The sequence below is a fragment of the Aythya fuligula genome, chromosome 10 (genome assembly GCF_009819795.1).
Source record: "Aythya fuligula isolate bAytFul2 chromosome 10, bAytFul2.pri, whole genome shotgun sequence".
In the NCBI taxonomy this organism is placed as follows: domain Eukaryota; kingdom Metazoa; phylum Chordata; class Aves; order Anseriformes; family Anatidae; genus Aythya; species Aythya fuligula.
The window spans coordinates 9,487,529-9,513,421 of NC_045568.1; the positions used below are offsets into that span (position 1 = coordinate 9,487,529).

The 25,893-nt window shown below is 55.9% G+C and overlaps 1 protein-coding gene across 3 annotated transcripts; it reads left to right on the plus strand.

Moving 5' to 3' along the window:
• TWF2 (twinfilin actin binding protein 2) lies at nt 1–25,422 on the plus strand. Of its 3 annotated transcripts, none has more exons than XM_032194360.1 (10): nt 1–87; nt 10,094–10,171; nt 14,677–14,855; nt 16,729–16,824; nt 17,702–17,806; nt 19,151–19,165; nt 23,640–23,765; nt 23,850–24,000; nt 24,134–24,255; nt 24,956–25,422. In XM_032194360.1, exons 1-10 carry the CDS (start codon nt 63–65, stop codon nt 25,121–25,123), a joined length of 1,065 nt encoding a protein of 354 aa, XP_032050251.1. In that variant the 5' UTR covers nt 1–62; the 3' UTR covers nt 25,124–25,422. The 3 variants fall into 3 exon arrangements, with proteins under 3 accessions (XP_032050251.1, XP_032050252.1, XP_032050253.1); XM_032194362.1 differs by lacking the exon at nt 1–87 and adding an exon at nt 6,234–6,689; XM_032194361.1 differs by lacking the exon at nt 19,151–19,165.
• The last annotated feature ends 471 nt before the right edge of the window (nt 25,423–25,893 follow it).

A 25,893-nucleotide genomic window follows, 5' to 3' on the forward strand; every position in this document is an offset into this window, starting at 1 on the left:
GCCGCCGCCGGAGCCGTTTCCTGCCCGGGACGCGGCGGAGCGGAGCGGGGCGGCTCGGAGCCATGGCTCACCAGACCGGCATCCACGGTAAGAGGGGCCGACGGCTCCCGGGGATCGGTCGCCGCTTCCCCGGCGGAGCCCTCTGCGAGCCCCCGACCCCCTCCGACCCCCCCAGACCCCTCGACCCCATCCCCCGGGGCCGCGCCGCATCGCATCGCACCCGCGGGGACCGCGCCCCAGAGCATCGCGGAGCCGTTTGGGTGCCGGTGGCCGAGGCTCTGCTCCCCGCGGGATGCCGGTGCATCTTCGAGCATCTTTTGTCTGGCTGCCGCTTGGGGAAGGGGCTGCAACGCAGCAGGGCTCGGGCACGAAGCCGCCTTCCCGCTGGGGCGACGCCGTGGGCAGGGCGGGTTGGCTTCCCTGCAAAGCTGTGACCCCAAAAGATGCTGCCCGTGGTTGGGGGGGGGGGACTGGGATGGGACAGCCAAAAGCAGCCGGTGCAGGGAAGGGTGGTGGCACAGGGGGACAGCATCCCACCTCCCCGCCGTGCCCACCAGCACCCCCGTCCTCCCACCCCTGCGCGGGAGGAGCGGGTTCGAACAAAGGGAAGGAAAGCAGGGCAAAGGGGTGTCTCCAAAACTTTGACATCGGATGGAGAAGGGGCGATTTCTGGGAAAAAAAATAAAAAATAAAAACTGGGGAGGGGGCTCCAAGAGGCAGCACTGATGGTCCTTGGCTCTGGATGTGATGGTGCGCGTCTTGGTGGCGTTTCCCCCCTGCTCTCCGCCCGCCGGCTCACTTGGCAGCATTAATCAGGACCAGAGGTGCTGCATAATTGATGGGAGCGGATCAATATGCCAGCAGAGATGGGAGAGATGCCGGCCCGAGCTGTGCCAGGTCGGGTGTGAACTTAGCACCGCTGCTCCCGGCAGGAGGACGGGCGGAGGTGTGCGTGGGCATCGCGGTGCCCTTCCTCGTGGCAAACATCTGTCTGCAAGCGTGGTGAATTTACGGCTGCTGTCCCTTCGCAGCACCACCTCTGTCTCTCCTTGTGCACGTTCCCTTTGCCTGAGGACAGTCGGGAGCATCCTTCCCCTTGAGATGCTCTTGGAGCAGCCGCTGAGGAGCTCGGGATGGTGCTGAGGTGTTCCTCCTGCTTCGCCTGGGAGTGCTGGTAGCTGACAACGTTTGGGTTCGGACTCGTTGCCTCTAGTTTAAGGCCTGCCCATCGCAGGGAGAGCTGGCAGGGGGGAGGCAAGGTGGCCGCATCCCATTCCTGCAGCATGATGCTTGGAAAACCCTGCCAGGATTATCGCTTTGGGTCACTGATGCTTGTAGTGCGTAAGGTGCACTGTCAGCAGCTTTCTGGTGGAAAGGGAAAGGGACTCGTGCTCCCTACCGGGAGCAGGTGGGTGCCCCCCGTACCGTGTTCCCTCCCTGGGGAGGAAATGGATGGACTTAAAACTTCCCTGCTCATTTGGGGTTTTGGAGAGGGCAGCTTGCATTGGGTGGTCTCACTCCCACAGCATCTTTGATGTCTTCCTGGATGTGCAGGTCTCTGAGGCAATTTTACTCATCCCTGATAACCAAACCGGCGTGCTGCTCTGGGATCAACATCAGCAGAAACGAGCAGCGGTGAGGCAGGCGGCCGTCCAGCGCTTTCTGCGGCGTTCCTCTTCATTCTGCCTCTTTGTCCCTTTTCTTTGCCTTGGACAAAAGGGCTGATGGTTCTCTGAAGCCGCTCGCTGCCTGTGCTGTGCGCCCTGTCCTCCAGGCAGTTTCCTCTCTGCCTGAAGCTGCCGGGCGAGCACCTGCGACGCAGAGCTGGGTCAGAGGCAGTCGGCACATCGGGGAACCCCACAAATGGTCTGGGTGTCTTTTGGTCTTCCCTGCCCTGGCACAGCGGTCGAATTAACTCCTTCCCTTGGCAGCAAGCTGACTCACTCTCAGATGAGAACTAGCAATCCCACTGCTGCTTTCTTCTCCTCTGCTGAGCGTCTGAGCTCTGCTGTTTGCCAAGGAGGAGGGATTTTTCGGCTCTTCCCAGTTTCACAGGCCTCGTTGTGAATTTTTTGGGGTATGCATTGCTGTTTTTTGTTTTCTTTTCCTCTCCCATTTACAGGAGGGCATCTGCCACCAAGGGGAACTAGGGTGGCACACCCCAGCCAGCCTGGGGGGCAGGTGGAGCTGTGGGGCACCCCCAGCAACTGATGGAGGTGGGTGTGAGGTCTCCTTCTGTCCTCAGCTTGTGACTGGTGTTGGTGCCACCAGTCTGCCTCCAGTTGCTCTTGCTCTGTAGGAATAAAAGCTTTGTTTGCTGCATTCTGGGTGCCTCCAGCGTCAGAGCATCCAGCAGGCACCTGAGGAAGACGTTGTGGATAATCTACCCAGCTCCATCTGTGAGCCCAGCTTTCAGTGGCAGCTCAAAAGAGAGAATTTGGTGTAAGTGGCACAGGGGAAGGCTGGGTCTGAATGCCTCAGAAACTCGAGTGACCTCCTTTTCTCTGCACAGCTGGCAGCAAGAAGCAGGCACACCACGGGACGTGGGGCAGGAGGAGCATCACTGCTTTGCGTGTGCTGATTTTTTGGGAAAAAATATTTGGTCCTGGGGAGAGGGAGGCGATAGTGGCACTTGCTGGGATTGCTGGCACACAAGGGCAAAGAGCTGCAGGTCTGGGGGGCTCGCCAGGGCTCAGCCTCTTGCCTCTGCGTTAAAGGCTAAGTTTTGAGGTATCTGTGGCACCTCTCTCAAAGGTGCTGGTGAGAAAGCTGGGCTGCCATGGAGACTGCCTGGCTGGGGAGATGCCATAGAACAGAGCATCTCAGTTGGCAGGGACCTTCGGAGATTATCCCCTCCGACTGCCTGACCGCTTCAGGGCTAACCAAAAGTTAAAGCATATAATTGAGGGTATTAGGAAGCTGGCAAGGGTTGCTGTGGGTTTCTTGTGGCTGGAAACCCGCTTTTTAGCTACTATGAGGATTTACTGAGTAGTTTTGCTGTCTCTTCTGCCCAGAGTTGTGATAGATGGGGACAGCACTCCCTGTCCTGGCAGGACTGGCCGTTGTGCTGTAGTAAAGAGGTGCTGAACCAAGGCTTTGGCATGGGTAGGAAGTTACCCACTGGTTTTTGGTTGCCTCTGGGTGCTCTTTCTTAACCTCCATCCAGAGAGAAGAAGTTACTTTGGGGTGATTTTTTTTTTTTTCATTTGAAAAGAGAAGAAATCAGTTTTGTAGTTTCTGTGCGAGACTGCAAATGCGTGTGTTCTGTCAAGCAAAAAACATAAAGTTTGGGTCCTGCTCTTCTTGGGGAGGGACAAGATGTGGGGCTGTAGGAGCATGGGGATGACCTGCCCATGCCTACATGTGGTGTCCACCACCTGCTTGTGTGTGTGTGTTTGGGGGGGTAATTGTGAAACTGGAGAGCAAATGGGGAGCATAGGCGTATCTCCTGTCCTGCTTTGCTTCCTCAATATGCTGAGATCAGAGAGCTGGACCTTCCCTGGCCATGTCCCCTTCCAGCCTGCCTGAAGCTGTGAGCAGACCCTGCAACACCACACCTGGCAGGGGATGGCGATGGTGTGGCTTTTGGGCTGTCCCCTGCCCATCCCCAGCAGGTCCCTCTGCCTGGCCACGCGGCCCTGGAGGGACCTGAAGGCTGCCCCATTGCTTGGGGTGACGGCAGGTGGCACGCGAGGCAGGTGACAATCAGCAATGCCCCAGCTCCTGGCCTTGCTGTGCTTTGCAGCAAAGGCCAGACAAATGCCCTAGGCATATGCTAAATGTGGAGCAAATGCCCCCATGGCTCAGAAAGCACAGAGGGAAGCTCTCACCCCTGCAAACGTTCCATCCAAGCTGTAATTTTGAGGATGTGTAAATAATTAAAGCCCCTGAAAGCTGTGGAGAAGAGGAAGTCCCTTGGAAAGTGTGTGTAAGGAGACTCTAAATGCAATGAGATCACTACCAGGCTCCTGATACCTGCTCCAGTGCTCCCAGTTGTGACTTTGCTCTTGGGAGACTGGGAGAGAAGAGGAGCAGGGACCAGCAAGGTGATTCCGTGGGTGAGGCAGCAGCGTGCTTTGCTCTCAGCAGCTGCATCGCTGGCTGGTGGGTGACTGCCAAATGGGTATTGCTGACCCCAGGGTGGGGAGGGGGAGGCCTGGCTCTGATCGGAAACTGGGAGATGCTGGAGTGGAGAGAAGATGGCTTCCCAGGGACACGCATGGAAAATTAGGTGCTGAGAGGCTTCACAGGACCGAGCAAGTGGCTGGAGGAAGTCCCCAGACAGGATTTGCAATATGGCCAGGACTCATCCGCACAAAATCCTTCTGTGGAGCAGAGCCCAGCATCACGGAAAATTGGAACAAGCTTTCGTTGTGTCCTCTCTTGCTCAGAATGGCTTGCCCTTTCATTCTATTTTCTTCTGATGTCTGTAGCTTTTTCTTTTCCCAGATAAAAGAGTACGTGCAAGGATATATATATATATTTATGGCGAGAAATAAAATCCTCTTAGTGCTTCAGCCAGCCAGCCAAGCCTATCAGTGTGAAAGCGCTCAGTAACAAGCAGGTTGAGCAAGCAGGTGGTGCACGATGGAGTTAGGCTGGAATGAACTGAACAGGAGCCCTTGTAGCAGCAGCAGCAGAGATCCTGTGCCTGTGGCAGTTGTACACTTCCATGGGGTTGGCCTCCACGCCACGTGGGGAACCACGGGTGCTGTGCCCCTGGCCGGAGGGGCTGCGGCGCTGAAAGGGAAGCGGCCGCTTGGAGTTGCTTCAACTTGAGGATTATGTCTGGAGGATGAAAGATTGATGGCCGGAGGCTCGGGTTTCCTGTCAGGAGGACGAAGGGGACTCAGCATATTCAGAGAGGCATCTGTTTCAGGGAGCATGTATTATTGATCTGGGAGCACTGAGCCATCGTGTAGACGGGGGGCGAGCGGGAGGGCTGAAGCACGCAGAGCTTTGGGGTGAGCACGGAGCTCTGTCACCTCCATCCCCAGTGGGTCAGGTCCCCCAGGGCTCCCCTGGGTGCTGTGCAGGCAGCAGCTCTTCTAACACCATCACATCAACAGGGGAAGACCGGCTGGCATCACGCAGCACTGCCTGTCCCTCATGGTTTGGGCTACCGGTGATCCCGGGGAGAGGGAGCGGAGCTGTGGTGTGTCATGCCTTGGGCCTTCTCAGACGCGCTATTTAGGGCTGCAAACGTCGGAAAGGATCGACTTTGGGGTGTTGCCCAGCCTCTCAGCATTTTCGGTTGATGAAAGACGTCAGGCCCAGCACTAAAACCTCTGCGGGACAGCCCCGTACCAGAGACGAGCAGCCCCGTCAGGCTGCGGGAGGCGCGTTCACCGAGCAGGCCCAACAGCGGGGCCGCCATGCACGTCCAGCGTGTTGTGCTGACAGCTGAACGTCTCAGCACATCGTGAATGCAATGTGGGCAGCTCGTCTGCAGACAGATGGATGAGGGGAGGTGTTGCATTGCTTGGGCTGGCCAGAGGCAGTTTCTGGGCTCACCAAAACACGAGGTGCAGGGGGAGGCACGGGCACTCGCACCATGCTTAGCCTTCTGTGAGGCTCCTGGTCAAAGTGGGCTCTCCGTGAGGAGCGTCCATGGCAGGGCTTTGTTGGAGAAACACCAGAAGGTTTCTTCAGATGCCATTGAGCCTGCCCTGCCTCAAAGCAGCAGCATCCCCGGCCAGTTTCTGGAGGTGTTTCAGGCTGGGCAGGGATGGAGGCATCATGGCTTGGTCATCTTTGTTATGAGACTTCCCAAGTGCTGAGGTGGGACCTCAGATCATGTGGCTGTTTGGGTTGAAAACCTGGTACAGTTTGCTTCTCACTATTTTTCTTCTCTCTGAGCTGACTGACCATGGTTCCTTCAGGCTTGCCCTGCGCTCCGCGCTCCCACAGCTGCCATCTGTTGGGTGCTCACGGTGTGCCTGCGCCTTCCTCCTTGCACGATGCCGAGCCTGGATGCGTTGTTCCTGCTGAGCCCGAAGCCTCGTCAGCACCAACTAACACGGCTGTGCTTGAGAGCCACGCTCTTGTCTGTGCCTTGGCGAATGACTTTGCCTGCAGTGACATGAAGCAATTAACCTGCATCTGGCTTGCAACCCAGCATAACCCTCTCTTCTCTGGAGTGGCTGGACCCTCCGTCCATGCAGGCTGCTCTCCTACTGTGGTATTTTGCTTCCTATTGAGTTTCATCCTATTTCTTTTTTTCCAGCCTGTTTCTCCAATCTACTGCGAGTATGGGGAGTTCTCCTTGTCTTCCAGTGCACACTTGCACCTCCTCTAGCTTCCCAACTTTCATCTGCTGAAAACGCTATTACAGTTGCCAGAGCTGATCATGGAAGTGTGGACTGTAACCGGACCCACAGCAGATCCCCAGGAGTTCTTGCTTGATCCAGCCTCTAGTAACTTTCAGAGTGAGTTATTGGCACAGTTTTGTGCTGGTGCTCTAAGGGTTCACCAACACCACAGCTTTTGAAACTTCAAGACACGTAGCAAGCTGTGATCCTCGCCCCCTGCTTTTGCCTGGCCTGCAGGCTGGTGGCTCTGCTGGAAGAAGTTAGGTTGCTGTGATGCAAGTTGTCCTCAAGGGATCCCTGCTGGCTGCAGCCCAGCGTGTTGTTTGTTTCGGGACTGATGAGTTGTTCTGGGGTTTTCCAGGAACCCCTGCTAAGCGGGTGAGTTTGCTTGCCCCTTCCCCTCCCTCCCTTTCTAAGGCAGGAGGTGTGTGCAGCCTGTCCCCATCTCAGCTCCATTGCTTCTCCCTTCCCTGAGGTGCAGCTCTGCAATCTGTGCAGCTCGCGAGCTCCAGCCAGCTGGAAAGCACCTGCCTCACCTGAGCGCTCTCTAAACCACCATTCCCCATGGCCGTGCCCTCTTTGCCGTGGGTATCAGCCAGGCTTGCTGCCAGGCTCGCCCCAGCAGCCTCGTCACTGCGGGGATTGGTGCAGATCCTGGCTGATGTTGGGTGTGCTGGTGTGTGCCCAGCTTCTCCTTCCTCTCCTCCTCTCCCACCTTGTCTCGTTGTCAAATGCCAGTAGGGAAGCCTCAGGAGTAAAGCCAATTCTTGTGATTTACCCTGCCTGGCCTCTTCCCATCCCAAATGGGGAAGGTGTAGAGGTGTGAGCACAAACTGTGATTTCTCTGAGGAACTGCCCACAGTAAGGATCTTTTCTCGGCTTGCCTCCATACCCACCCACCTCCTGCCCCTCTGACCTCCTGTGGCTGCAGATGCCTTGCAGATGCTCTTGTTTGATTACATGCAGGGTTTTCAGCCCTTGAATTGCATCCTAGAGACTCACCTGCTGTCTGTGTCACCCCACACCTTGGGGCAAAGGTGCTGCTCACCTCCATCTCCAGGGTAAGGCCTCTTCTGTTCACCCTGCTGTTCTTCCAAAGCAGGATGTGGACTTTCATATTCATATTTCGGGCACGCAAGCTGTCTCATCAAGTCTGCTATGCCAATTAAGTCATAATCATGCTGTAATGAAACAGTGGCCGAATTCATGCTGAAAGCCTTCACAGCTAGCTTGTTCCTGTCCCTCTTCCCTGGGTTTTGCTCTGTGTTGCAAGAGACAGAAGGGAATGTCAAAGGCACCCCAGTGATTTTTTTTTTTTATTTATTTAATGAAAATTACTTTTCTTTTCAGCAGAATTAAAGAACAGAAATCTTTTTTTTTTTTTTTTTTTTTTTGAAGGTTCTGATGCTGTCTTCTCTGGAAAGTGCTCCTCCTCTTGGCAGACCTTGCGGTGCTTCCTGTTGGGCCGCAGGGTCCTCTGGAAGTGTGCGTGCTTTTCCTGTACCTGCTTAAATCCTCCTGTCTGTGCAGAAAGTGCCAGTGCCTGGCCTGTCAGTCCTATGGTTTTGTCCAGTCCCACCATTTCCAGGTGCAGGAGGGGTATACTTCCCTGTCTCCTGGCTTTCCCGAGCCCTGCACGCCCCTGGCCTCTAGAAAGAGTGGGTCTGTCTGCAGGGATTTGCAAGCCTGTTAGCACCGCAGGGCTTTTGTCTCTCTTCTCAGCAGCTGATGCTGTAGGAATATCAAAGGCCAATGTTGTTATTCCCTTTCTCCTCTTTTGGCAGTGCCAGAAGTGAAGCTTAATGCTTATTAGGACCTTTGGGCTCTTGTGCTAGGCTTCCTGGGTGTATAAACCTCTTTCTCCTCCTCTTCCGCCCTGGGAGAAACCTCTTGTATTTGCAACAACCACAGATGCTGCCGGAAGGAAACAGCCTGTCTCATCAGGGAAAGGGCTAAAAATAACCGAGCTGCCTTGGGTGGTACTGGTGGGAGCGGGCTGAGCTGCGAGCTGCTGCTGGGAGAAGAGAAAGGGCTGAGCAGGCGTGCTGCAAACCAGGGGAGCTGCTTCCCTTGATGCTGACAGAGGGGGAAAGAAAGGGTGGTTTTTCTAAAATGGTCCTGCTCGGATGTAATCTCTGGGTTTCTATGTGACCTCTGCTCTTTGCAGAACACCATTCTGGGAGCTGGTTCCATTCGTGCCTTTTTCTCTGTGCAGAAGGGAAGGGAGAACCTCAAGATTTGTCACGCAGGAGGGGGGGAAACCAGTCTGCACCAGCCACCCTGCTGGTGGCCCATACAAGCTGCAGGGCTCTGTGGAACATCCCCTTTCGGTGCTGCTGCTGGGTCCAAACATGGGTCCTGGTGCAGCCTAAGTGGGGTGTCTGCCTGGGAGGAAGCATCTTGTACCTTTGCATTGCTGTTTTCTGCAGTATTTCTAGTAAGTGTTGGAGCTCTCTGCAGCTTTCAAGTCCCAGGATGGGATCTTCCAACCAGGTTGCCCTGGAATCAACACCCCGAGCGGGTTCCCGTTTCTTTAAAATGGGTGCACAGAGAGCAAGGCTGGGGAAAAAGATGTGCCCCAGCGTGAAAGGGTCTGGTATATGGGGTGCATGGGTGGGAGGAGCGAGCAGGGACCTGGCTGGAGAGAAATGCAGAGTCTGGGTTGCACGGGCGGGCCTGATGGGGGCTGAAATGAGTGAGTGGCTCCAGGGGTCCTCAGGACTGTTTGCACTTCCACGTGCTGCCCTTGTGAGCCTCCTGGTGCCCCTCTGTGTGACAGGCAGCCCCTGACTGCCTTAGCCTGGCTTCCAGGTGAGGTTCAAACCCTGTCGGTCCCAGCTCTCCAGGCAGGATCCCTGCAGACCTCCCACTCTCTGGGGCTGGGAGGTGCTCTGTTCCCTGGGGCTCTGCTCTCTGAGCTGCATCTCTTTGGCGCTGCCTTTGCCCGAGGGCCTGCAGGTAGAATATCCCTGGTGGGGTGGGGAGATGTGAGCCCATGGTGCTTCCAGGTTGAGTAATGACACCTGCGGGCTGCCACTTAGATATCTGTCTGCTGCCAGAGCCTGACGGTCCCTTCTGATGGGACAACAAAGTTGTCTGTTCCCAGCAGTCAAGGGAGATAAGGAGGAATGTGGCTCCACACTGAGTTTTCCAGCATCCTCATAACCAAAGCCCTGCAGGCTCTGGGGCAAAATTTGCAGGGTGCCATCGTCTGCCGCTGCAGGTTTGCAAGCGGGGAGCGCCCTGAGGTTCCTTACCTGCTGGAGGATTTCAAACTGGTGTCTCTGGTTTGGACCCATCCTGGTGCACGGCATCGGGGCTCAGCAGCATCCCCACTGTGCATCGTGAGCCCTGGCCATCAGAGCTCCGCCTGTTGTGACATCTTCCAGCCACCCTGTATGCAAACCTCGCAGCTCTGTAAAGTTAATAAACTTGTCACTTGAGCTCTGCCCGCCTGCACCAGCCAAGCCATCATCTAAATTTGGGTGATTATGTTCACCCAGGCCAAGTATCAAGTTATCTGGATCACATGTGCTCCCAGCTGCTATTTAACTCCGAAGCCTCTGGGCGACGCAGCACTTTACTTCCACTGATGAGGCCAGCTGTTTGGATTTTGTAGTATTACTTTTATTAAAACTCTTTTGGCACCAGTGATTTTTTTTTTTTTAATTTTTTATTATTTTCAGTTTCTCTCCTGCCAAGTTGCCTGTCCCCACAGCCCATCAACGAGCAGCGCCTGCTTTGTCTGTTAAATCTGACCACAATGTTTCTGGTTCTTTCAGCCACCACGGAGTTAAGGGACTTTTTTGCCAGAGCCCGAAATGGTTCAGTTCGGCTCATCAAGGTCGTCATTGAGGACGGTAAGCCCCATTTTTTAAGTGCTTTGATTCACACCGTACCAGCTCTGTAATTCGCCTCTCCTCCTTTCTTTCCTCTTTGTCACCGTGGTCAAACGTGCCAAAGAAGAGCTTGCATTTCTGGAAACACCGTACAAAATCCTGCCGGGGCTTCCTGGCACACGGCAGACCGCTGTGGGGTTGGGGTGAAATACAAGCATAAAATCCATGTGAGCTGGTGAGCGAGCTCTTGGCAGCGACAGCCTTAGAGCCTCTGCCAGAGCGGCTTTGCTGTGCTACCGAAGCTTGGGAAAAACAGTGACTTTGCTTTCTGCTGACTTTGGACCAGCTCTTCTCAATGCTGGTGCCTTCCCTTGCTAAAGGGAGTCGCTGCTGGGTGCTGGGCAGCTTTTACTGAAGCGTGTGGTTTTGGGGAGCCCAGCGAGAGGCTGCTGTGCTGGCACAAACACAGGAGAAGGGGGTGGCAGCCTCCCAGTGGAGCAGCCCATGCCCCTTGCAGTGAGGGAGAGGGTCCAAGGACGTTCAGGAGCAATGCGCAGCCAGTCCCACGGCTGTCCTGTCCTACTTGGATGTGGCATCCCAAACCAGGCAGGCAGATGCCTTGCCCCAGGTGCAAGCAGAAGGGGGCAGGAGGCTGTGCTCGGCCCTGTTTGCAGGCTCCCTGCAGCTCTTTAGAACAGCTGCGGGGGTTCTTCAGTGCCCCCAGTTCCAGCATCTGCTCTGTTCTGCTGCCACTGTGCTGCCTGTAGCCCAGTTCGCAGGCTGTAGGCTGCCACCAGCCTGCTCGCCCGTGGCCCGTCAAAAGGTGACTTTGGCCTCAATATTGATCAAAATAAGCAAGTGGAACGATGCACTGATTTAGCGTCCCAGCAGGGAACCTCGGTGGTGTAGGTTTTCTGTAGCCTCAGCCTGGTGCAATTACATATGAATGACTTGTTTGGCAGGGAACCCACCGAGGTTAGTGAGCTGCTGTCACTGGTTACGGCTGGGCCATCGGGACCAAGGTGGCATCAGCCAGGCTGGAGTTCAGCAGCCGACTTCATGTCTACACCCTGCCTCCTTCTGGTGCCTCAGCACCGCGCTTGGGGGTGTCCCACCCCTGTGTCCAGCTCTTTGTGTCTGGCTGAATGGTAGGAGCTGGAGTAAAACAAGCAATACCCCCCAAACTGCAGGCGTGTGATCTGTGCTTCAGCCTGGAGCTGGATGGTACTTGGGGTGGCAGTTGTGAGGAGCCTGAGCAGCCCTCCGAGGGGCTGGGAGGTGCAGAGCCCCTCCTGGAAGAGCGATGTGGCCCAGGCTTGGAGCACGGGGGACATGGCAGCAGTGCCACCACGGAGTTCACCGGTGTTGGCTTCATCCTCAGCAAGACCACTCCTTCCCTGTGTGCTGGGATGCTACATCTGCTTCACTGATGGGAGCCAGGAGCATCTTCAACAATTTTGCTCTCTTGTCACCATTTGCTTTTAAAAAGCATGAACCAGGGTTAAGATAAATGACAGAAGCCCAGCCTGCAGTTAGAGCGCGAGGCCTCGTGCTGTTGGCTTTGGGTTGTGGCTGACGACAGCAGCGAGGAAGACTTTTTACCATCAATGGAAACCACGTCCCACCAGCCCTGCTCTGGCTGAATGGGCTATATTTATCCGTGTGATGTGTCATTGTCAGCAGCTGCCTCGTACGCCAGCCTTGCCTGGCGGTGAGCAGGAGAGCTGCGAGTGCCTCTGTGCCCGAGGGGCTCCATCTGCTGGGGGCAGGTCAGCGGTGGTCTCACCAGCCTGGTTTGGGGAACCTGGGGACAAGTCACTTAGCCCCTCCGTGCCACCGCCCTGCTGTGTGATGTCGGTGCAAGAGGAGCCTCTTGCTCTGCTCGTGGGCGCAGAGGAGCCTCTGCCCTGCAGGGCAGGGCTGTGGGGGATTTGGGGTGCTTTGGTGCATCAGGAGTGGGTGCGGAGAGACCTGAGTGAGGACCCGAAGGCCATGCAAGCTGGACGTGCCAAACACCCACAGAGCAGTGACACTTCCTTAGCATCATCTCGGGCTGTCGCTGTGAGCTCAGCTCCTTGCCGAGGCTCAGCAATGTTTTCCTGGCCCGAGAGTGACTTGTGGTCCAAAACATCCTTAAATGGTGGGGGAAGTCTGCTCTAGTCACTCCCGGGTGTCCGTGGGTTTCGTGACATGCTTTGCTGAGTCCTGCCCCAGCAGGTTTCTGGTTCTTGGCACAAAAGTGGCGCTGTGCAGTAGTCTTGCAGACTCCTGTCTCCTGTGATGTCCCCGTGGGGACCAATACTTTGCACAGACATTTCAGAGCAAAGCTGCCTGCGTACAGCTGAGTGCTGGGCACCTCTTGAAGGTCAGCAACGCTCCCGGGATGCTGCAGAAAGAGGTGGCAACAGTCTCCATCACTGCCAGGGCTGGCTTGGTGAAGCGCTGCAGCTTTTAATTTCCCTTTTCTGACGCTTCCCAAGCTAATGGGAATGCCAGCCGTGGGAGGCTGCTGCAGTGATTGCCTTTGCTGCAGGGGCTAGGGAGGGAAATTTGCCCTGAAGGGATCAAGCTGAGCTGCAGAGCCTCAGTGGGAGGAAGCAGAATAAGGCACAGAGCAAATGAAGGAGGCTGAAAAGGGTGATGCTGCGGATGGCCCTGTGGGGAGGGTGCTGCCTGGGGATGGTGGGCACTTGGGATTTGATCCACAACTCTCCCCTTCTTCAGCAGTAGCAGAGGTGCTCTCTGCTGTCCATCACTCGCTGCTCGTGGCTGCTCAGAGCTCCTGCCCACACCGGCTTTGAGGAGAGGTGATGCAATTCAGGAAGTCCTGCGGGCTCTGCAGAGAGAAGTCAGAAGTGCAAACACACTTCTCTTTTTTTTTTTTTTTCTTTTATTTTCTAAATAAGTTCTGTGTTTCCCAGAATCTGCCAGCTAAGACAGTCTTTCCAGCTATCCAGCTCCAGTTTGCAGGACTGGATGTGGGTGCTGCTGCTGGCACTGCTATGGCATTTTTGGCATTTTCTGCCTAGGGAACGCCTGGATGCTGCTGGCTCTTGAGGACCCTGCTGGATCTGGCTCAAACACAGCCCAATTCACCTGCAGTGAATTTATTGGGCCTGATTGCCTTGTGTATAGGATACTGGGACACCTAGCAGATGGGAGTAGTTAGGAGCTGCCAATAGGTTTGGCCAGGTGAAGTTTATTGTGGCCGCTGGGCACCTATGTCTTGGGGCTTTGCAAAAAGCCTCATCCTTTTGCATGTCTGCTTTGTGGTTTTGAAGGGTACGTTGAGGTTGCTATGTTTTTTTGTCCTTGCTTTTTCCAAACAGGTGGTTTTGTTGAAGGTAATGTATTTTCAATACCCTTTTCTGTGCTGAAAAGTGCAGGCTGGCAGAGCTGCTAACTGTCTTGTAGCTTGAGGCCTCTTTTCTTTCCTGCAAATTGGGTGGGGGAACACTTGCTAAAAACAGCTCTTGGCTTTAGGGTGCCCTGCAACCTAGGAGCAGACCCCCAATGAGTGCAAAACCTCACTGCTGCACTTCAGACACGCAGAAACTTGCTGTTCCTGCCTTATAGGAGCTCTTGTGAGTAGGCTTTGGAGAGAGCAGACAGAAGCTAGCTGCCTGCAGGGAAAGCAGTCTCGGTGGAGGAGTTGGCTCTGAGGTGGTGGGGCCACATCTGCTGCGAGTGTTTTGAGTTGCACTTGTTGTTGTTCCTGTCATTATACCCATGAGGGCCCTTGCCAGTAGCACCTGGCCCTCCTGCACAAATCATCGCAGCCGTACAGGGCGGTGTTTTGGAGGGAAGGGGGGAAACTGCTGTCTGGAGGGAAACACCCCTGGCTGATAGTGCTGCAGGGTGGGAGTAAGTTACCCCAGGCCTGGAGTGGCAAACCCTTTCTTTATTCTCTTATTTGATCCTCTCTGATGTTTTTTTTTGTTGTTGTTGTTTGTTTGTTTCTATGATGCCCCAGCACCGCACTGTCCAGCTTGCTGTCCTCTTGTTTTCTGCTTTCCAGCCCCATCGATGCTTGCGTAGCAGGGAAAAAATACTCTCCGGACACTTGAGATGCTACCATGTGCGTGAAATATGTAGGTCACTTCCAGAGACTTGGGCTCTCCTGGCAGCACAGCCTGCTGCAGGGGGGCACAGTGGGGACCCCAAGCTCCTTTTCCCCCCAGAGTAGGGGTTTTGACATATCTTAGGTTACAGGGCATCTGGTAAGAGCAAATTTGGCTCAGCTTTGGCTCATCTTCCCAGCTTGCTTGGCTTTTGCTATGGGCATTTTTATTTTTCTCAGCACTCAGAATCCCCCCTGACGTGGTTCCTTGTGAGGTCCTCACCAAGCCCAGCTGAAGACAGAGGAGGAATGTGCGTGCTTCAACACCTTCATCTGGTTCTCCGCAGAACAGGGTTGTTCTCAGCGCTGGAGTCGCAGCCAGCCCTGGCCGAGCTGTTCAGCAGCCCTGGAGGTGAGCTAAGCCTGGCCTTTGCATAACGCTGTCTTTTCTTCCTTCTCCTTCCAGAGCAGCTCGTTCTGGGAGCGCACAAAGAGCTGTCCCGGCGCTGGGACATGGACTACGATGCCTTCGTGCTGCCCTTGCTGGATGAGCAGCAGCCGTGCTATGTGCTGTATCGCCTGGACAGCCAGAACGCCCAGGGCTATGAGTGGCTCTTCATCTCCTGGTCCCCTGACAACTCCCCGGTAAGCCTCGCTCTCTGCTCACCTGTGCACGAGGATTTGTGGCTCTTACTCCTCTGGGAGCAGAGGGCAGCGAAGACACGGCTGGAGGTGAGGAGTGGAGGAGGTGTGAGCCAAGGCAGCCGCCTTTGCGCTGAGCCTGAGGAGGAACATTCGCGCCCTCCATCGCTGCACCTCAGCTGAAGAGAAGCAGAGACCACGCAATTTGGGGACGGGAGCGTTTCTTAAGACAGCAACATGTGCAAGTTCGCCTCCTTGTCCTTGTGGTGCTGTGTGATGATGCAGCTGGGCCCGGGGGGTTGTAGGTGCCCTGCCGGGAAGGGGACACCTCTACCCTGGCCCAAAACACCACTAGGAAGGGCTGGCTCACGGGACAGGCCCTGGCACCAAGTCCTCGACACGAGACCTGATGTGCTGGAGCTCATGGCCCACCTCCAGGCCCTCGCCTCCCCAGCCCAAGCTCTTGGCTGTGCCTTGGAACTGGGCTGTCCCCAAAACCACCCTTAAACAGGCCGTGAGTGGCCGCTTCCCTTCGAGGTGCCTAACTGCAGGGCAGCAACGACACCTGCTGGCTCTTGGGCTGTTGGTGGTGTTCCTGCAGCGTGGTGGCGGTGTCCCTAGGGCATCTCACGGTCTGGAAGACTTGAGAGAGAGTTTGCTTGTTTGCTCTTGTCAGGAGGGTGACACCTTAAGGCAGCATTGGAAAGATGGTGTAAAAGGACAGAGTTGCATTGGATGCTAGCATAGGGCACTTCAGAAGTATGGTTTATGGTTTGGAAAGCGCTGTTTTGCTGAGTGCATCTCTCCAATGGGCTTCTAGCAAGCACAAAATTGCCCTGCTGTGTTGACAGCCGCGGTCATTGGGTGGGTATTTGACAAAATGTGGAGGGGCTCATTGCAGAGGAACTGGGGAGTGCTTGCAAATGTTCTTCCCTGAGCAGGGTTTTGCAGGAGAAGTGCTGGTGGATGGAATCAGCGTTTTTCTTTGTCAGCAGGAAGTTTTCATTCGTAATGTGCGTTCCCTTATGTCAACTCAACAACAACAAAACCAAACCCCTCAGTACCATTCTCTGTACGTTCATCACTGGTTGTTGGTTCACAGGTGGGATTTTCCAGCTGTGTTCCAGGACAATGTGTCCAATGTATCCTCAGGAGCTTTGTTCCTCGTAGAAGCGCTGGCTGAACCACACGACACCTTTCGACAGGGTGTCTGTCTGCTTTTAAGGGACTCCAGCACTATTTGCACCTTCTCTCACTCAGGTGCCACGAAGAACGTTGTGACTGATGTTCCAGAGCTCTGTGATAAGAAAGCGAAGAACAGAATAAACCAGCGGGCTGTGGATTGAGGCCAGAGCTTATCAGGGCTGTGGCATGTGTGTGCATACCTGCGCAGTCGCAGAAACAGAGCTGATATGTTTTCCTGGTGGCCCTGTGCCCACTCTGTACTTAGAGCAAGCCCTGGAGCTGGAGATGCTGCAGTTAGAAATGAGGCTTAGGTAGAAGTCAGGGGTTGTTTCCAGGTGGTTTGTAGTACAGTTTTCTGTGGTGCAGGTAGCTACTGAGAGGTTTCTGATCCAAGGGAGAACCTGGATTCTCTGCATCGGTTCTGGTTTTGTGTGTGGGTGTGTGTGTAACCAGAACAGCCCACAGTTAACGAACGTGAAACAACAAGCATGGAGGTAAGGTTGTGCCTTGTGCCACAGAGTTCCTGGAGCTGAGATTGTAACCAGGCAGGCTAAACTTTGGGAAGGCAGTGCTGCAGCCATCGCTGGGCAGGGGGGAGGCTGAGCACATCGGGTGCATCTTGGACGAAGGTGATGCTCTCCAGTCCCACCACCTCCCTCTGACTGTGTTTGCTCTCTCCCTCGTTCCACAGGTCAGGCTGAAGATGCTGTATGCCGCCACCAGAGCAACGGTGAAGAAGGAGTTTGGAGGGGGGCACATAAAGGATGAGATGTTTGGAACAGTTAAGGTACAGACATGGTTCTTGCAAAGTCACATTCCCCTCTCAAGCCTGTTGGGGTAAAAACTGAGCTTCAGGAGCCTACCCAAGACTCAGTGCTGAAGTCAGCTGGGGCATGGGGTGCTGGCATTTGGGGAGGGCAGCGCTGAGGTTTTGCCCCTGCTGCTTTGGTCTCCTGGAAGTTTGCTGCCACTTTGTATGACAAGGGGTTGCCTGTTCAGGCATGGAGAGGCTGCAGAGGTGGCAAGGTTGGCCGTGATTGTGAAAGAAGTGGGAGGAAGGCTCTAGAGAGGTCCAGACCTTTATATTTAAAGAGAAAAGAAGTGCCACGCAGCAGCAGCGTCACTCCAGCAGAAGGCTGTGACTGCACTTCTCTGTCTGGCAGCAGTTGGTGGGAGGTTCTCCTCCCATTTTCATAGGCTTTGTGCAGAAGGAACTACATTTTAAGGGCTTCTGAGATGTCAGACCTTTTCTAGGTCTTAGGGTACCTGCACTGGTACTGATGGGAGCCACTGAGCATCTCCAGCTGCTGCCACCCTGCTCCCCTGCCCCGCTCTGCACTCAGGCTGTGATCTCTGTCTTCCCTTCTTGCTTTTGTGCTGATGAGCTTTGCTCATCGTCCAGAGAGGCCACGCTGCTGTAGCCGAGGTTACAGGTGTGCTGCAGGCATCCAGAGTGGGGTGGGGTGGCCCGAACAGGCAGAGCTTAAATCAAACGTGGGATTTGCAGGGAGGTGTCTGCGAGCATAACTCGGACCGACCTTACAATGCCAGAGACAGGCTCAGGAGCTCCGACACGCCATCGGGGCTGGGGTCACATCCAGCCCTGCCCTGCCCGCTGCGTGGCAGCGACCACCCCTGATCCTTCCCTTCCTATCTGCCTGCAGGAGGACGTGTCCCTGAGCGGCTACCAGAAGCACGTCTCCTCCTGCTCCGCGCCCGCCCCGCTGACTGCAGCCGAACAGGAGCTCCAGCAGATCCGCATCAACGAGGTGCGCGTCCTCCCGGCCCTGCTCCACGGTGTTGGGCTTCCCGGGGGCCCAGGGGTGAGCGTGTCTGGAAGGAGCTTGGGGCTACGGAGGTGGCTCGTTCTTACAAAGCTTTCTCACACCCGTGCTCTTTAGTCTGTTCCTGAACTTGCCGAAGTGGACCCTCAAGTGTCTGTGTGGTCTCGTGCTGAATTTGATGGTGTAAAGAGGAATTTCCAGACTTTTTCCTCACTAGGACACAAGCTCAGATATCTGCTTTGCTTGCTGCAGTTGGCAATTAGAAGACGGTTTGAAGGCTGAAAGCAGGCAGTGTTATCTAGTCTTTAGGTATTGGGGCAAAACCTGGAGTTGAATGTGAATCTGGGGGGAAATCAGGAAGAATTCTGGCTCATCTTTTGGCTGCAGAGGTGTATGTGTCCATATTCTTCCTCTGGGGCTACAAATATGAGGGATGCAGCCCAAAGGGCAGAGGTCTTAACCTACATTTTTGTGTGTTTTTGGTGCTGGAAGGAGGTTTGGAAGCGGCACAGGGCAGGATGGGTGCCAGGCACACCTGTAACACCGTGTTGGTTTCCCAGCCAGCGCCGTGGGGCACCCGTGCCAACCTCTTCGTGGTGCCGTGGAAGCGCTGGGACTGTTCGTGGGGTGGGAAGGCCACCTAGAAGCTGTGTTTTGGGGGAGCAGAATTTCATTGGGGTGTCATGGAAAGAGCATGCCTCTCTTCCTCCTGTGCTGGGTCTTTGGAGCTTGCAGGGGGATCGGGACAAGCCTGGGAGACACGGAGCCCAGCAGTCTGATGGGGGTGGCAAGGACAAGGTGGGAGAACCACCTGTGGCCAGTGCCTCCCCCAGTTCAGTGCTGTTGTTGGTCCTCCCCTCCCCACTCATGCTTTCCCTTACAAACTGGGAAGGGTCTAACCAGGTTCTGGCCCTCTTTTTGCACAAAAGGGTAAGAACTGCATCCTTTTTTCTTGTATGATGTCTAAAACCTCCTTTCCCCGTGAGCCTGGAGAACAGTGGGGTTTGTTGTCCTGTGGCGTGACAGCCACAGCTGCTGGTGTGGTGCTGTGGCAGACGAGATGAGTGGTTTTTGGGAGACCCCACCAGCTATGGGTTGGTGGAGTTGTCCCAGCTCCCATCCTGCAGGGGATGGGCAGGATTTGTGCTGGAGAATCCAAGGTGCTTCCCATGTTTGAAGGAAAGAGAGATGCCAGTGCCTTGAGATAGCAGCTGTGGACTCTATCATTTGTTTTGTGTCTCCTTTGGGCTTCTACAGTCTCACTTGTGCCAGCTTCTCAGCTTGCCAATATTGTAGGATTAAGCGCTTTTTCTTGGCTGTGTCTTGCAGGGTAAAGTGGCCCAGGTAAGTGTTGCTCATGGTGCATTTTTTTTTTTTTTTTGGTGCTTGATCTGCTCTGCTCTGCTTCCCACCCTCATGATTGCAAGAAGTGGCTCCTGCGTGAATGAGCTGCTGAAGTTTTGGTTGGTTGGGTTTCATTTTAAAGGTACGCTGTCCCCTGTGTAAGCCTGCACCGCAGGGAGTGGGCATCTGCGTCTAGAAAGAGAGGGAAAATCAATATTTCGCCTGTGAATTTAAGGGTGCAAAGCACCTGGATGCTCAGGTTGCTGAAGTCTGTGTGTTGGTGCTGCCCCTGCTTGTCCCTTCGCCCCTAGCAGGAGTTCCTGGGAGCTACTGCTCCGTGGCCCAGTGCCATGCTCGCTTCCCCAGGGTGGCAGAGAACTCCTGACTCCGCAATAATTTCAATTTACAGCCAGTTTCTGGAGCAGGGCGATGCAGAGGAGGGGCTATGTCAGCAGCTTGCAGCCTGCAGCATCCCGTTCCGTGGTGCCTTGCGTGGACGTGTGCGGTGCTCCCGAAGCAGGGTGTCAGCAGGCTGTCCCTGTGCAAAACCCCAATCCTGCTGCTACACGAGGGCCCCTGGACGGGGGGCTGCAGTGACCACATGTGCAGCTCAAGTGCCGTGCTGCTGGTTTGCATTGACTCTGCAGCACAGCAGCGCTCGGGAACCCGCTTTCCTCCCTTCCCTTGCTGAACCCCACACCCTGCACGTACCCCTGAGTCTGACAAATCAATCAATCAATCAGGATTTTGGCGGTGACACAAGGGACACTGTTTCTTTAAAAGCCACCTGCTTGCAAGTGCTTTGCTGTGCATGTCATTCCTCCTTGCCTGGAGTCCTGCTGTCGGTGCATTTTTCAGCATTTTTCATCTCTGGTCTCTAACCCTCCTGACGTGCGCCTGCCCGAGGTGCTGGCCACTTTTGCAGTTTTCACCCCAAAGGCGCCCGTATTTCTGGGCTCACTGCAGCTCTCTGGGATCCCACAAACAGCAGTGGGAGGCAAAAGGCAGCAGCAAAGCAGGAGGGTGGAGGTGGCGGCTGCATGACAGTGGCTTCAGTGCCAGCTCAGCAGCCTTGTACACCGAGAGAGGAAGGAATCAAACTGCAGTGCACCTCTGCAAGCAGAGCTTGGCCCTCGCAGGAAGCTGCACAGCCTTCTGTAAAGCAAGATGCCCTGTGAGCCTTCACCTGTGATGTGGGCTGCTCCTGTGGTTTGAAAACTGCAGAGAAAGAGGTGCTGTTGTGAAGCTCTCCTCCTCGGTCACTGGGTGAAGTGTGGTGGGGGGGTCTCAGGAGTGTGCCGTTTGCTTTGGGTTTGTTTATTTATTTTTAAACAGTCACAAAACGCATCATTCCTGAGCTGGAAGCTGTCAGCAGCCTGTGGCTTTTGAATTGAGGTTGAGAAATCTTAATACCTACAGGTAGAAGTATTTTTCTAGAGGCACTCAGAGGCTTCCAGGAGCCAGGTTTATCAAGTGCTGATGAGCACGCAGACAGCAGCCCTTGTTGGAAGGAGATCAAGAAAGAAAAAAAAGAAACAAAAGGGGGGGTGGGAGGAGAAAAAAAACTTCAGAAAAGGAGGTGAAATGACCCCCAGCCAACCCCACAGCCTGAGGGTGCCACTGATGGCTGGGCTGGAGCTGGGACTGTGGGTGCAGCATGCCCTCGGCCATCCCTGTGCACACCCTGGGCTGTGGCAGTGAGGAGGGCTTACGTGAACCTGGCCCTGATGCTTGTGGCTTTAAAAAGGGGCAGGAGCAGAGAATGCTGTGGCGAAGGCGTGTGGCAGAGTTAACGTTTCTAGGACAACCCTCAGCCCCTTGGGGTTTTCTGACTTGAGCGTGCTTAGTGTTGAAGCGTTCACCCTTCAGTCCTGCTCGTCCTCCCAGCCTCCTTTAATTTCCAAGGTGTTTATCAGGGAGAAGCAGGAAGGTCTGGGGGTGTTGGCAGTGGTAAATCCCAGGTGCCACACATTCTGCAGGGTAGGACAAGGTGAGCCTGTTCGCTTGCCCTGCTTTTGGTCCCTTGCTGATGCCCGTGGTGTCCTCAGGGCTGGAGAAAGCAGAGCTCGGGGGCCAACCAGACCTCCTGCTTGCCCTCACCGCTCAACCCTTGAGTAGTTATCCCCCGAGAGCTGTGTGCTTACACCCAGCTACCTCCCTGCTTATCCTCCGAGGCGCTTAGCTTGGAAAGGAGCTTGGGCATTTTGTTCTCCCAGACCTTTGGTGTTCTCCTGTTCACTCTCACCCAGCACGCTGTGTGGAGGGGGACAGCCCCAGCCCTGTTCCTGCAACTCCTTCATCTCCACGTCCTGAGCTGGGACCACCTGGGGCCACCCTGGCTGCTCAGGAGGTAGGGCAGGGGTGGAGATGTCCCTGCAGGTGCTGGCTACGAGTGGGCCTAGCAGCGAGGGTTGGGGACACCGTGCTAGGGGGTTCTCCCTTCCATCCCTCCCCGCTGCTGACATCTGCTGTGTCATTTTTGTCGCTCTTCACGCCTGCACCCAGGACCTGCCTTCCCTGGCTGCCAGCAGAGACATGGTAGGCCTCCACCCTCCCAGCATGTTCCTTTCCCCCTCCTCGTTTCGAACGAGCTCCCCCGGCCTGTCCCCGCCTGGGGTGCTGTTGACGGTGTCTCCTCTCCCCACGCTCGCAGGGCTCCTGCTCCCAGGACTCGAGCACGGAGGTGGTAGGCTGCTCTGCCTGCTCGCTGCTCTGTTCTCCTGCATGCCCCGCTCCCCTTACCCTCTCCTCCCTCCGTCCCGGTGAGCCGAGCCCCTCGCTCGCTCCCCTGGGATTGCCACCAGGCTCCCAAAACCACCCCCAAGGGACCTGGTGACAAAGGTCTGTGTTGAACTGAGATAAAAGCCGGAGATAGAAGCGGGAATCGTATCCCTCTTGTGTTTTTTTTTGATACTTCAAGACGGTGATGGGTGCCCACCTGGGTCGGGTGGGCTCAGCATGCACCCAGGCACCCGGCACCACCTTCCCAGAGCTCTGGTCCTGCCGGGGCTGCTGTGACAGCTTGGTGAGCAGCAACCCTGCAACACTGGGGGAAGGAGCCAGCGTGGGGAGCTCTGCACCAACAAGTGCAGCTCTTGCACGTGCCCCGAGCACCATCTGGTGCTAGCCAGACCTCACGTGCCAAACTTCCCTGGCTGTCTCCGAGCTGTATTTGAGACTCTTGCTGTCTTCTGAATTTGTCTTGGCATGTTTTGATATTTTTTTTCTTCCTTATCTCCATCAAAAAAAAAAAAAAAAACAAAGCCTTTTTCCATCTTTGCACAAAATCCCCTGAACTGCTCCCAAAATGAATCCAACCCCCACTCACCACCGAGCCTCCAGGTCAGCGCTTGCCCGGCCGCTTGCCCCTGGGGCAAATTGCTTGCCTGGGGCTGGGTGGGAAGAGCTCCCCTGCCCTCGGTGTGACTCCGTCTCCCTGTATTCTGTGGCAGATGGTAGGGGGCTGTTGCTGCTGCCCATCGCTGGTAGAGTACCCCGGCCCCGAGGAGGTACGCCGTGCCTGCTGCGTCTTGCTCCCCGCTCCCTCGCATCGCCCGGCCGTGGCAGCCCTGCTCAGGGTGGAGGTGCCTGGGGTGATGCAGCCGCTCCGGGTCTCTTCCTCTCTGCGGAGGGTTCGGTTTTCTGGAAAGGGGGTCTGCAAAGCAGGGCTGCAGCCTCTGCTTGCCAGGGTTTGGCGTGAAAAAGGGGACCTGTCTGAGCTGCGGGGTTCTAAATCCCCGCTCCGCTGGGAGCAGGGGACACCTGCCTGCAGCCATTAATCCCAGCACGGGTAGCTCAGGACGCACAAAGCTGAATGCTGTGATTTCAGGGCTCCCTGCCCTTCTTGCACACGTTGCAGTTGGAAAGGATGAGAGGAACATGCGGTGGGGTTGGTTACAGCACCCCTCCCCGTCCCCTGCTGGGAATTTGCTGCACACAGCCTGGTGCTGGGAAGCCCTGGTGATGCTGGGGGCTGGTCGAGGTGCTCTGTGCTAGGAGTAATTGTGCAGGGGGAGAGAGAGGGCAGAGCTGGGGGGCTCCGGAGTGCCTGGGGACAGGCTCCAGGTGATTTCCACACTCTGAGAAGCACCGCAGCCCTGAGGCTGCCCAACCTCCTAAATCTTAGTGCTGCATTCCCAAGTATCACCTCTGCTTGGGAGCTTTGCTCATCTCATCTGCTCCCAGCCAAGCCTGTGTATTTGCAGGCAGCTCTGGGTCAGGCACCACAGGTTGGCAGGGCGGTCCTGCCCCCAGGATCCCTTCCGTGGGAGGGTAGGGATGCTCCCAGCCCCAGCACGGGCAGGTTTTTGTTGTACTCTGTGCCTCCACCTCCGTGGCCCCAGCAGAGGCAAGCACAGGGCCGCTGCTGCACCGTGGGGCAGATGCAGGTGTCTGGGCTCACCCGGCACGCACCAGTGGCCTGTGCCACCCTGCCCATCCCTGCCCTGACACGCGGGGTTGTTTCTGTCCCCAGGTGAAGACAGAGATCAGCGTGGAGAGCAAGCACCAGACCCTGCAGGGCCTGGCCTTCCCCTTGCAGCCGGATGCGCAGCAGGCTATCCAGGCACTAAAGCAGAAGAAAATCAACTACATCCAGCTGGTAAGTCCCTGCTGCCTCTCTTCCTACCCACTCTGAGCGCTCCTTGCCGCAGCGTCTTGCTCCCCATCCCCTTTTATCAACCAGAAGCTGGATCTGGAGCGGGAGACCATTGACCTGGTGCACACAAGCCCCACAGAGATAGCTGACCTGCCCAAGAGGATCCCCCAGGACTCAGCTCGCTACCATTTCTTCCTCTACAAGCACTCGCATGAGGGAGACTACCTGGAGTCTGTTGGTGAGTCACTGGTCCCCTGCTCCTCCTTCAGGCTGCACTGGTCCCTGCCCTGCCTGCATCTCTAACGGGGATCTGGCTGCTCCTTGGCTGTGAGCCTGGGCAGTGCTGTGAGCCCCCCTCCTCTCTCTTTCAGTGTTTATCTACTCCATGCCTGGGTACAAGTGCAGCATCAAGGAGCGCATGCTCTACTCCAGCTGCAAGAGCCGGTTGCTTGACACTGTGGAGCAAGATTTTTGTCTGGAGATAGCAAAGAAGGTAAGTCCGAGCCACCTGGAGGTGGCTGAGGAACCTGTGCAGGGGAACGTGCTGCGGCCAAATCAAAGGCGTGTCCAGGTGGCAGCATTACCCGTGGCTTTGACTGGGGCCTCTTTCTGAGAAGTCTGAGAAGCCTCGAGTGTCACTAGAGTTGTTTCAAAGTGGCCTGGACAAAGGGCTGGAGAAAAAGAGGAACAGTCTTGTGCTGAGCTGTGCAACCCAGCCCTGATAGGTGTCCCAGTGTCTGTGGTGTGAGGCCCTTACCCAGCGGGAGAGGATGGCTTTCCCTGGCCCAAGAGGTTTGGGAGAGTGAGATGACCCAAACCCTTTCTCTCGCAGGGCCGTGGCACTTCTCAGTGCAGAGGGAGGCCCCCTTCACTTCTGCCCTTTGTGCCCAGACCATCAATTAACTCAGAGAGGATTTTGCGTGGCCCTGAGGGGAGCAGCCTTTTGGTGCCCTCAAGGCAGGGGAGGGGAGGAGAAGGTGATGGAGCACTGGAAGGGGCTGCCCAGGGTGGAGGTGGAGTCCCCATCCCAGCAGATATTCAAGAGACACGTGGGCATGGCACAAAGGGACGTTAAGGGACTTTGTAGGTCAGCCAGTGGCTGCACTTGGTGACCTTCAAGGCCTCTTCCAGCCTAGGTAACCGAGACGGTGGGGCGGGCTTGGGGGCCACTAACGCTGTGTTGCTGTGTGCAGATTGAGATCGATGACGGAGCTGAGCTGACGGCCGAGTTCCTCTATGACGAGGTGCACCCCAAGCAGCACGCCTTCAAGCAGGCCTTCGCCAAGCCCAAGGGGCCCGTGGGGAAACGGGGACAGAAGCGGCTGATCAAAGGCCCGGGAGAGAACGGCGAAGACAGTTAGATGTGGACGGGGCAGGACCGGGCAGTGAACGGACAGCATCCCTATGGCATTTCCCGGCTTCCACCTCTCCGCTTCCAGGCCTTTCTGCTGACCTGGGGATCTTTCCCCCCCATCTCAGCCTTCCCCCTCGCCCCCTTTTTCCTTTCTCATTCCTTTTTGAGCATCAGGACGGGCTGTTTCACTCGAGGGTAGAGCAGTGGGGAGGGGGCAGGTTCTAGGTGTTCGTGTTGCTTTCCCCCTGTCCTTGTGCAAGCCCTGGGGCAGCTGGAGGAGGATAGGAGCAGCAGGGCCCATGTCCCCAGCCTGCTCTGGTCCCACCTGGGATCACAGCTGCTGCTCTTGCTTTCCCCCTGGTTTACCTGCACCAAGTGAAGGACTCACTCACCTGCAAGCTGCTCTATGCAAAGGAAGGAGGTGACATCTGGCATTGACTTGGTAGCTGAAAACGTGAAATGCTTCTTTCCCTGCTCCCCCTTCCTACAGACTTTGCTCACCACAGCTGTGTGTGCAGTCCTGCTATGCAAGTCCTGTGGTCATCCAGGCCCTGCCAGGCTGCAGCCAAGCCCCCGTGCCTCCAGGGTGGGCTTTGCTGCTGTGGCCTCAGCGTCTGGCAGGAGAGTTTGTCTCTTACCAGAGCCAGCCTGTGTTGTATCAGAATTTGAATTTCAGGCAGTGCAGATGTCTCTTCCTTTCCCCTCTCCTTCCCCCATGTCATACGGAGCAGCCCTTGTGGCCAGAGCGCTGGAAACCAAGCACCAGCTTTTGTTTTC

Bases quoted from the DNA above. Each gene is read 5' to 3' on its own strand.
- TWF2 (XM_032194360.1), top strand. From the start codon at position 63: ATGGCTCACCAGACCGGCATCCACG. The intron at 14,856-16,728 runs GTAAGCCTCGCT...CTCGTTCCACAG, and splicing joins GGTCCCCTGACAACTCCCCG to GTCAGGCTGAAGATGCTGTA. The intron at 24,256-24,955 runs GTAAGTCCGAGC...TGCTGTGTGCAG, and splicing joins GTCTGGAGATAGCAAAGAAG to ATTGAGATCGATGACGGAGC.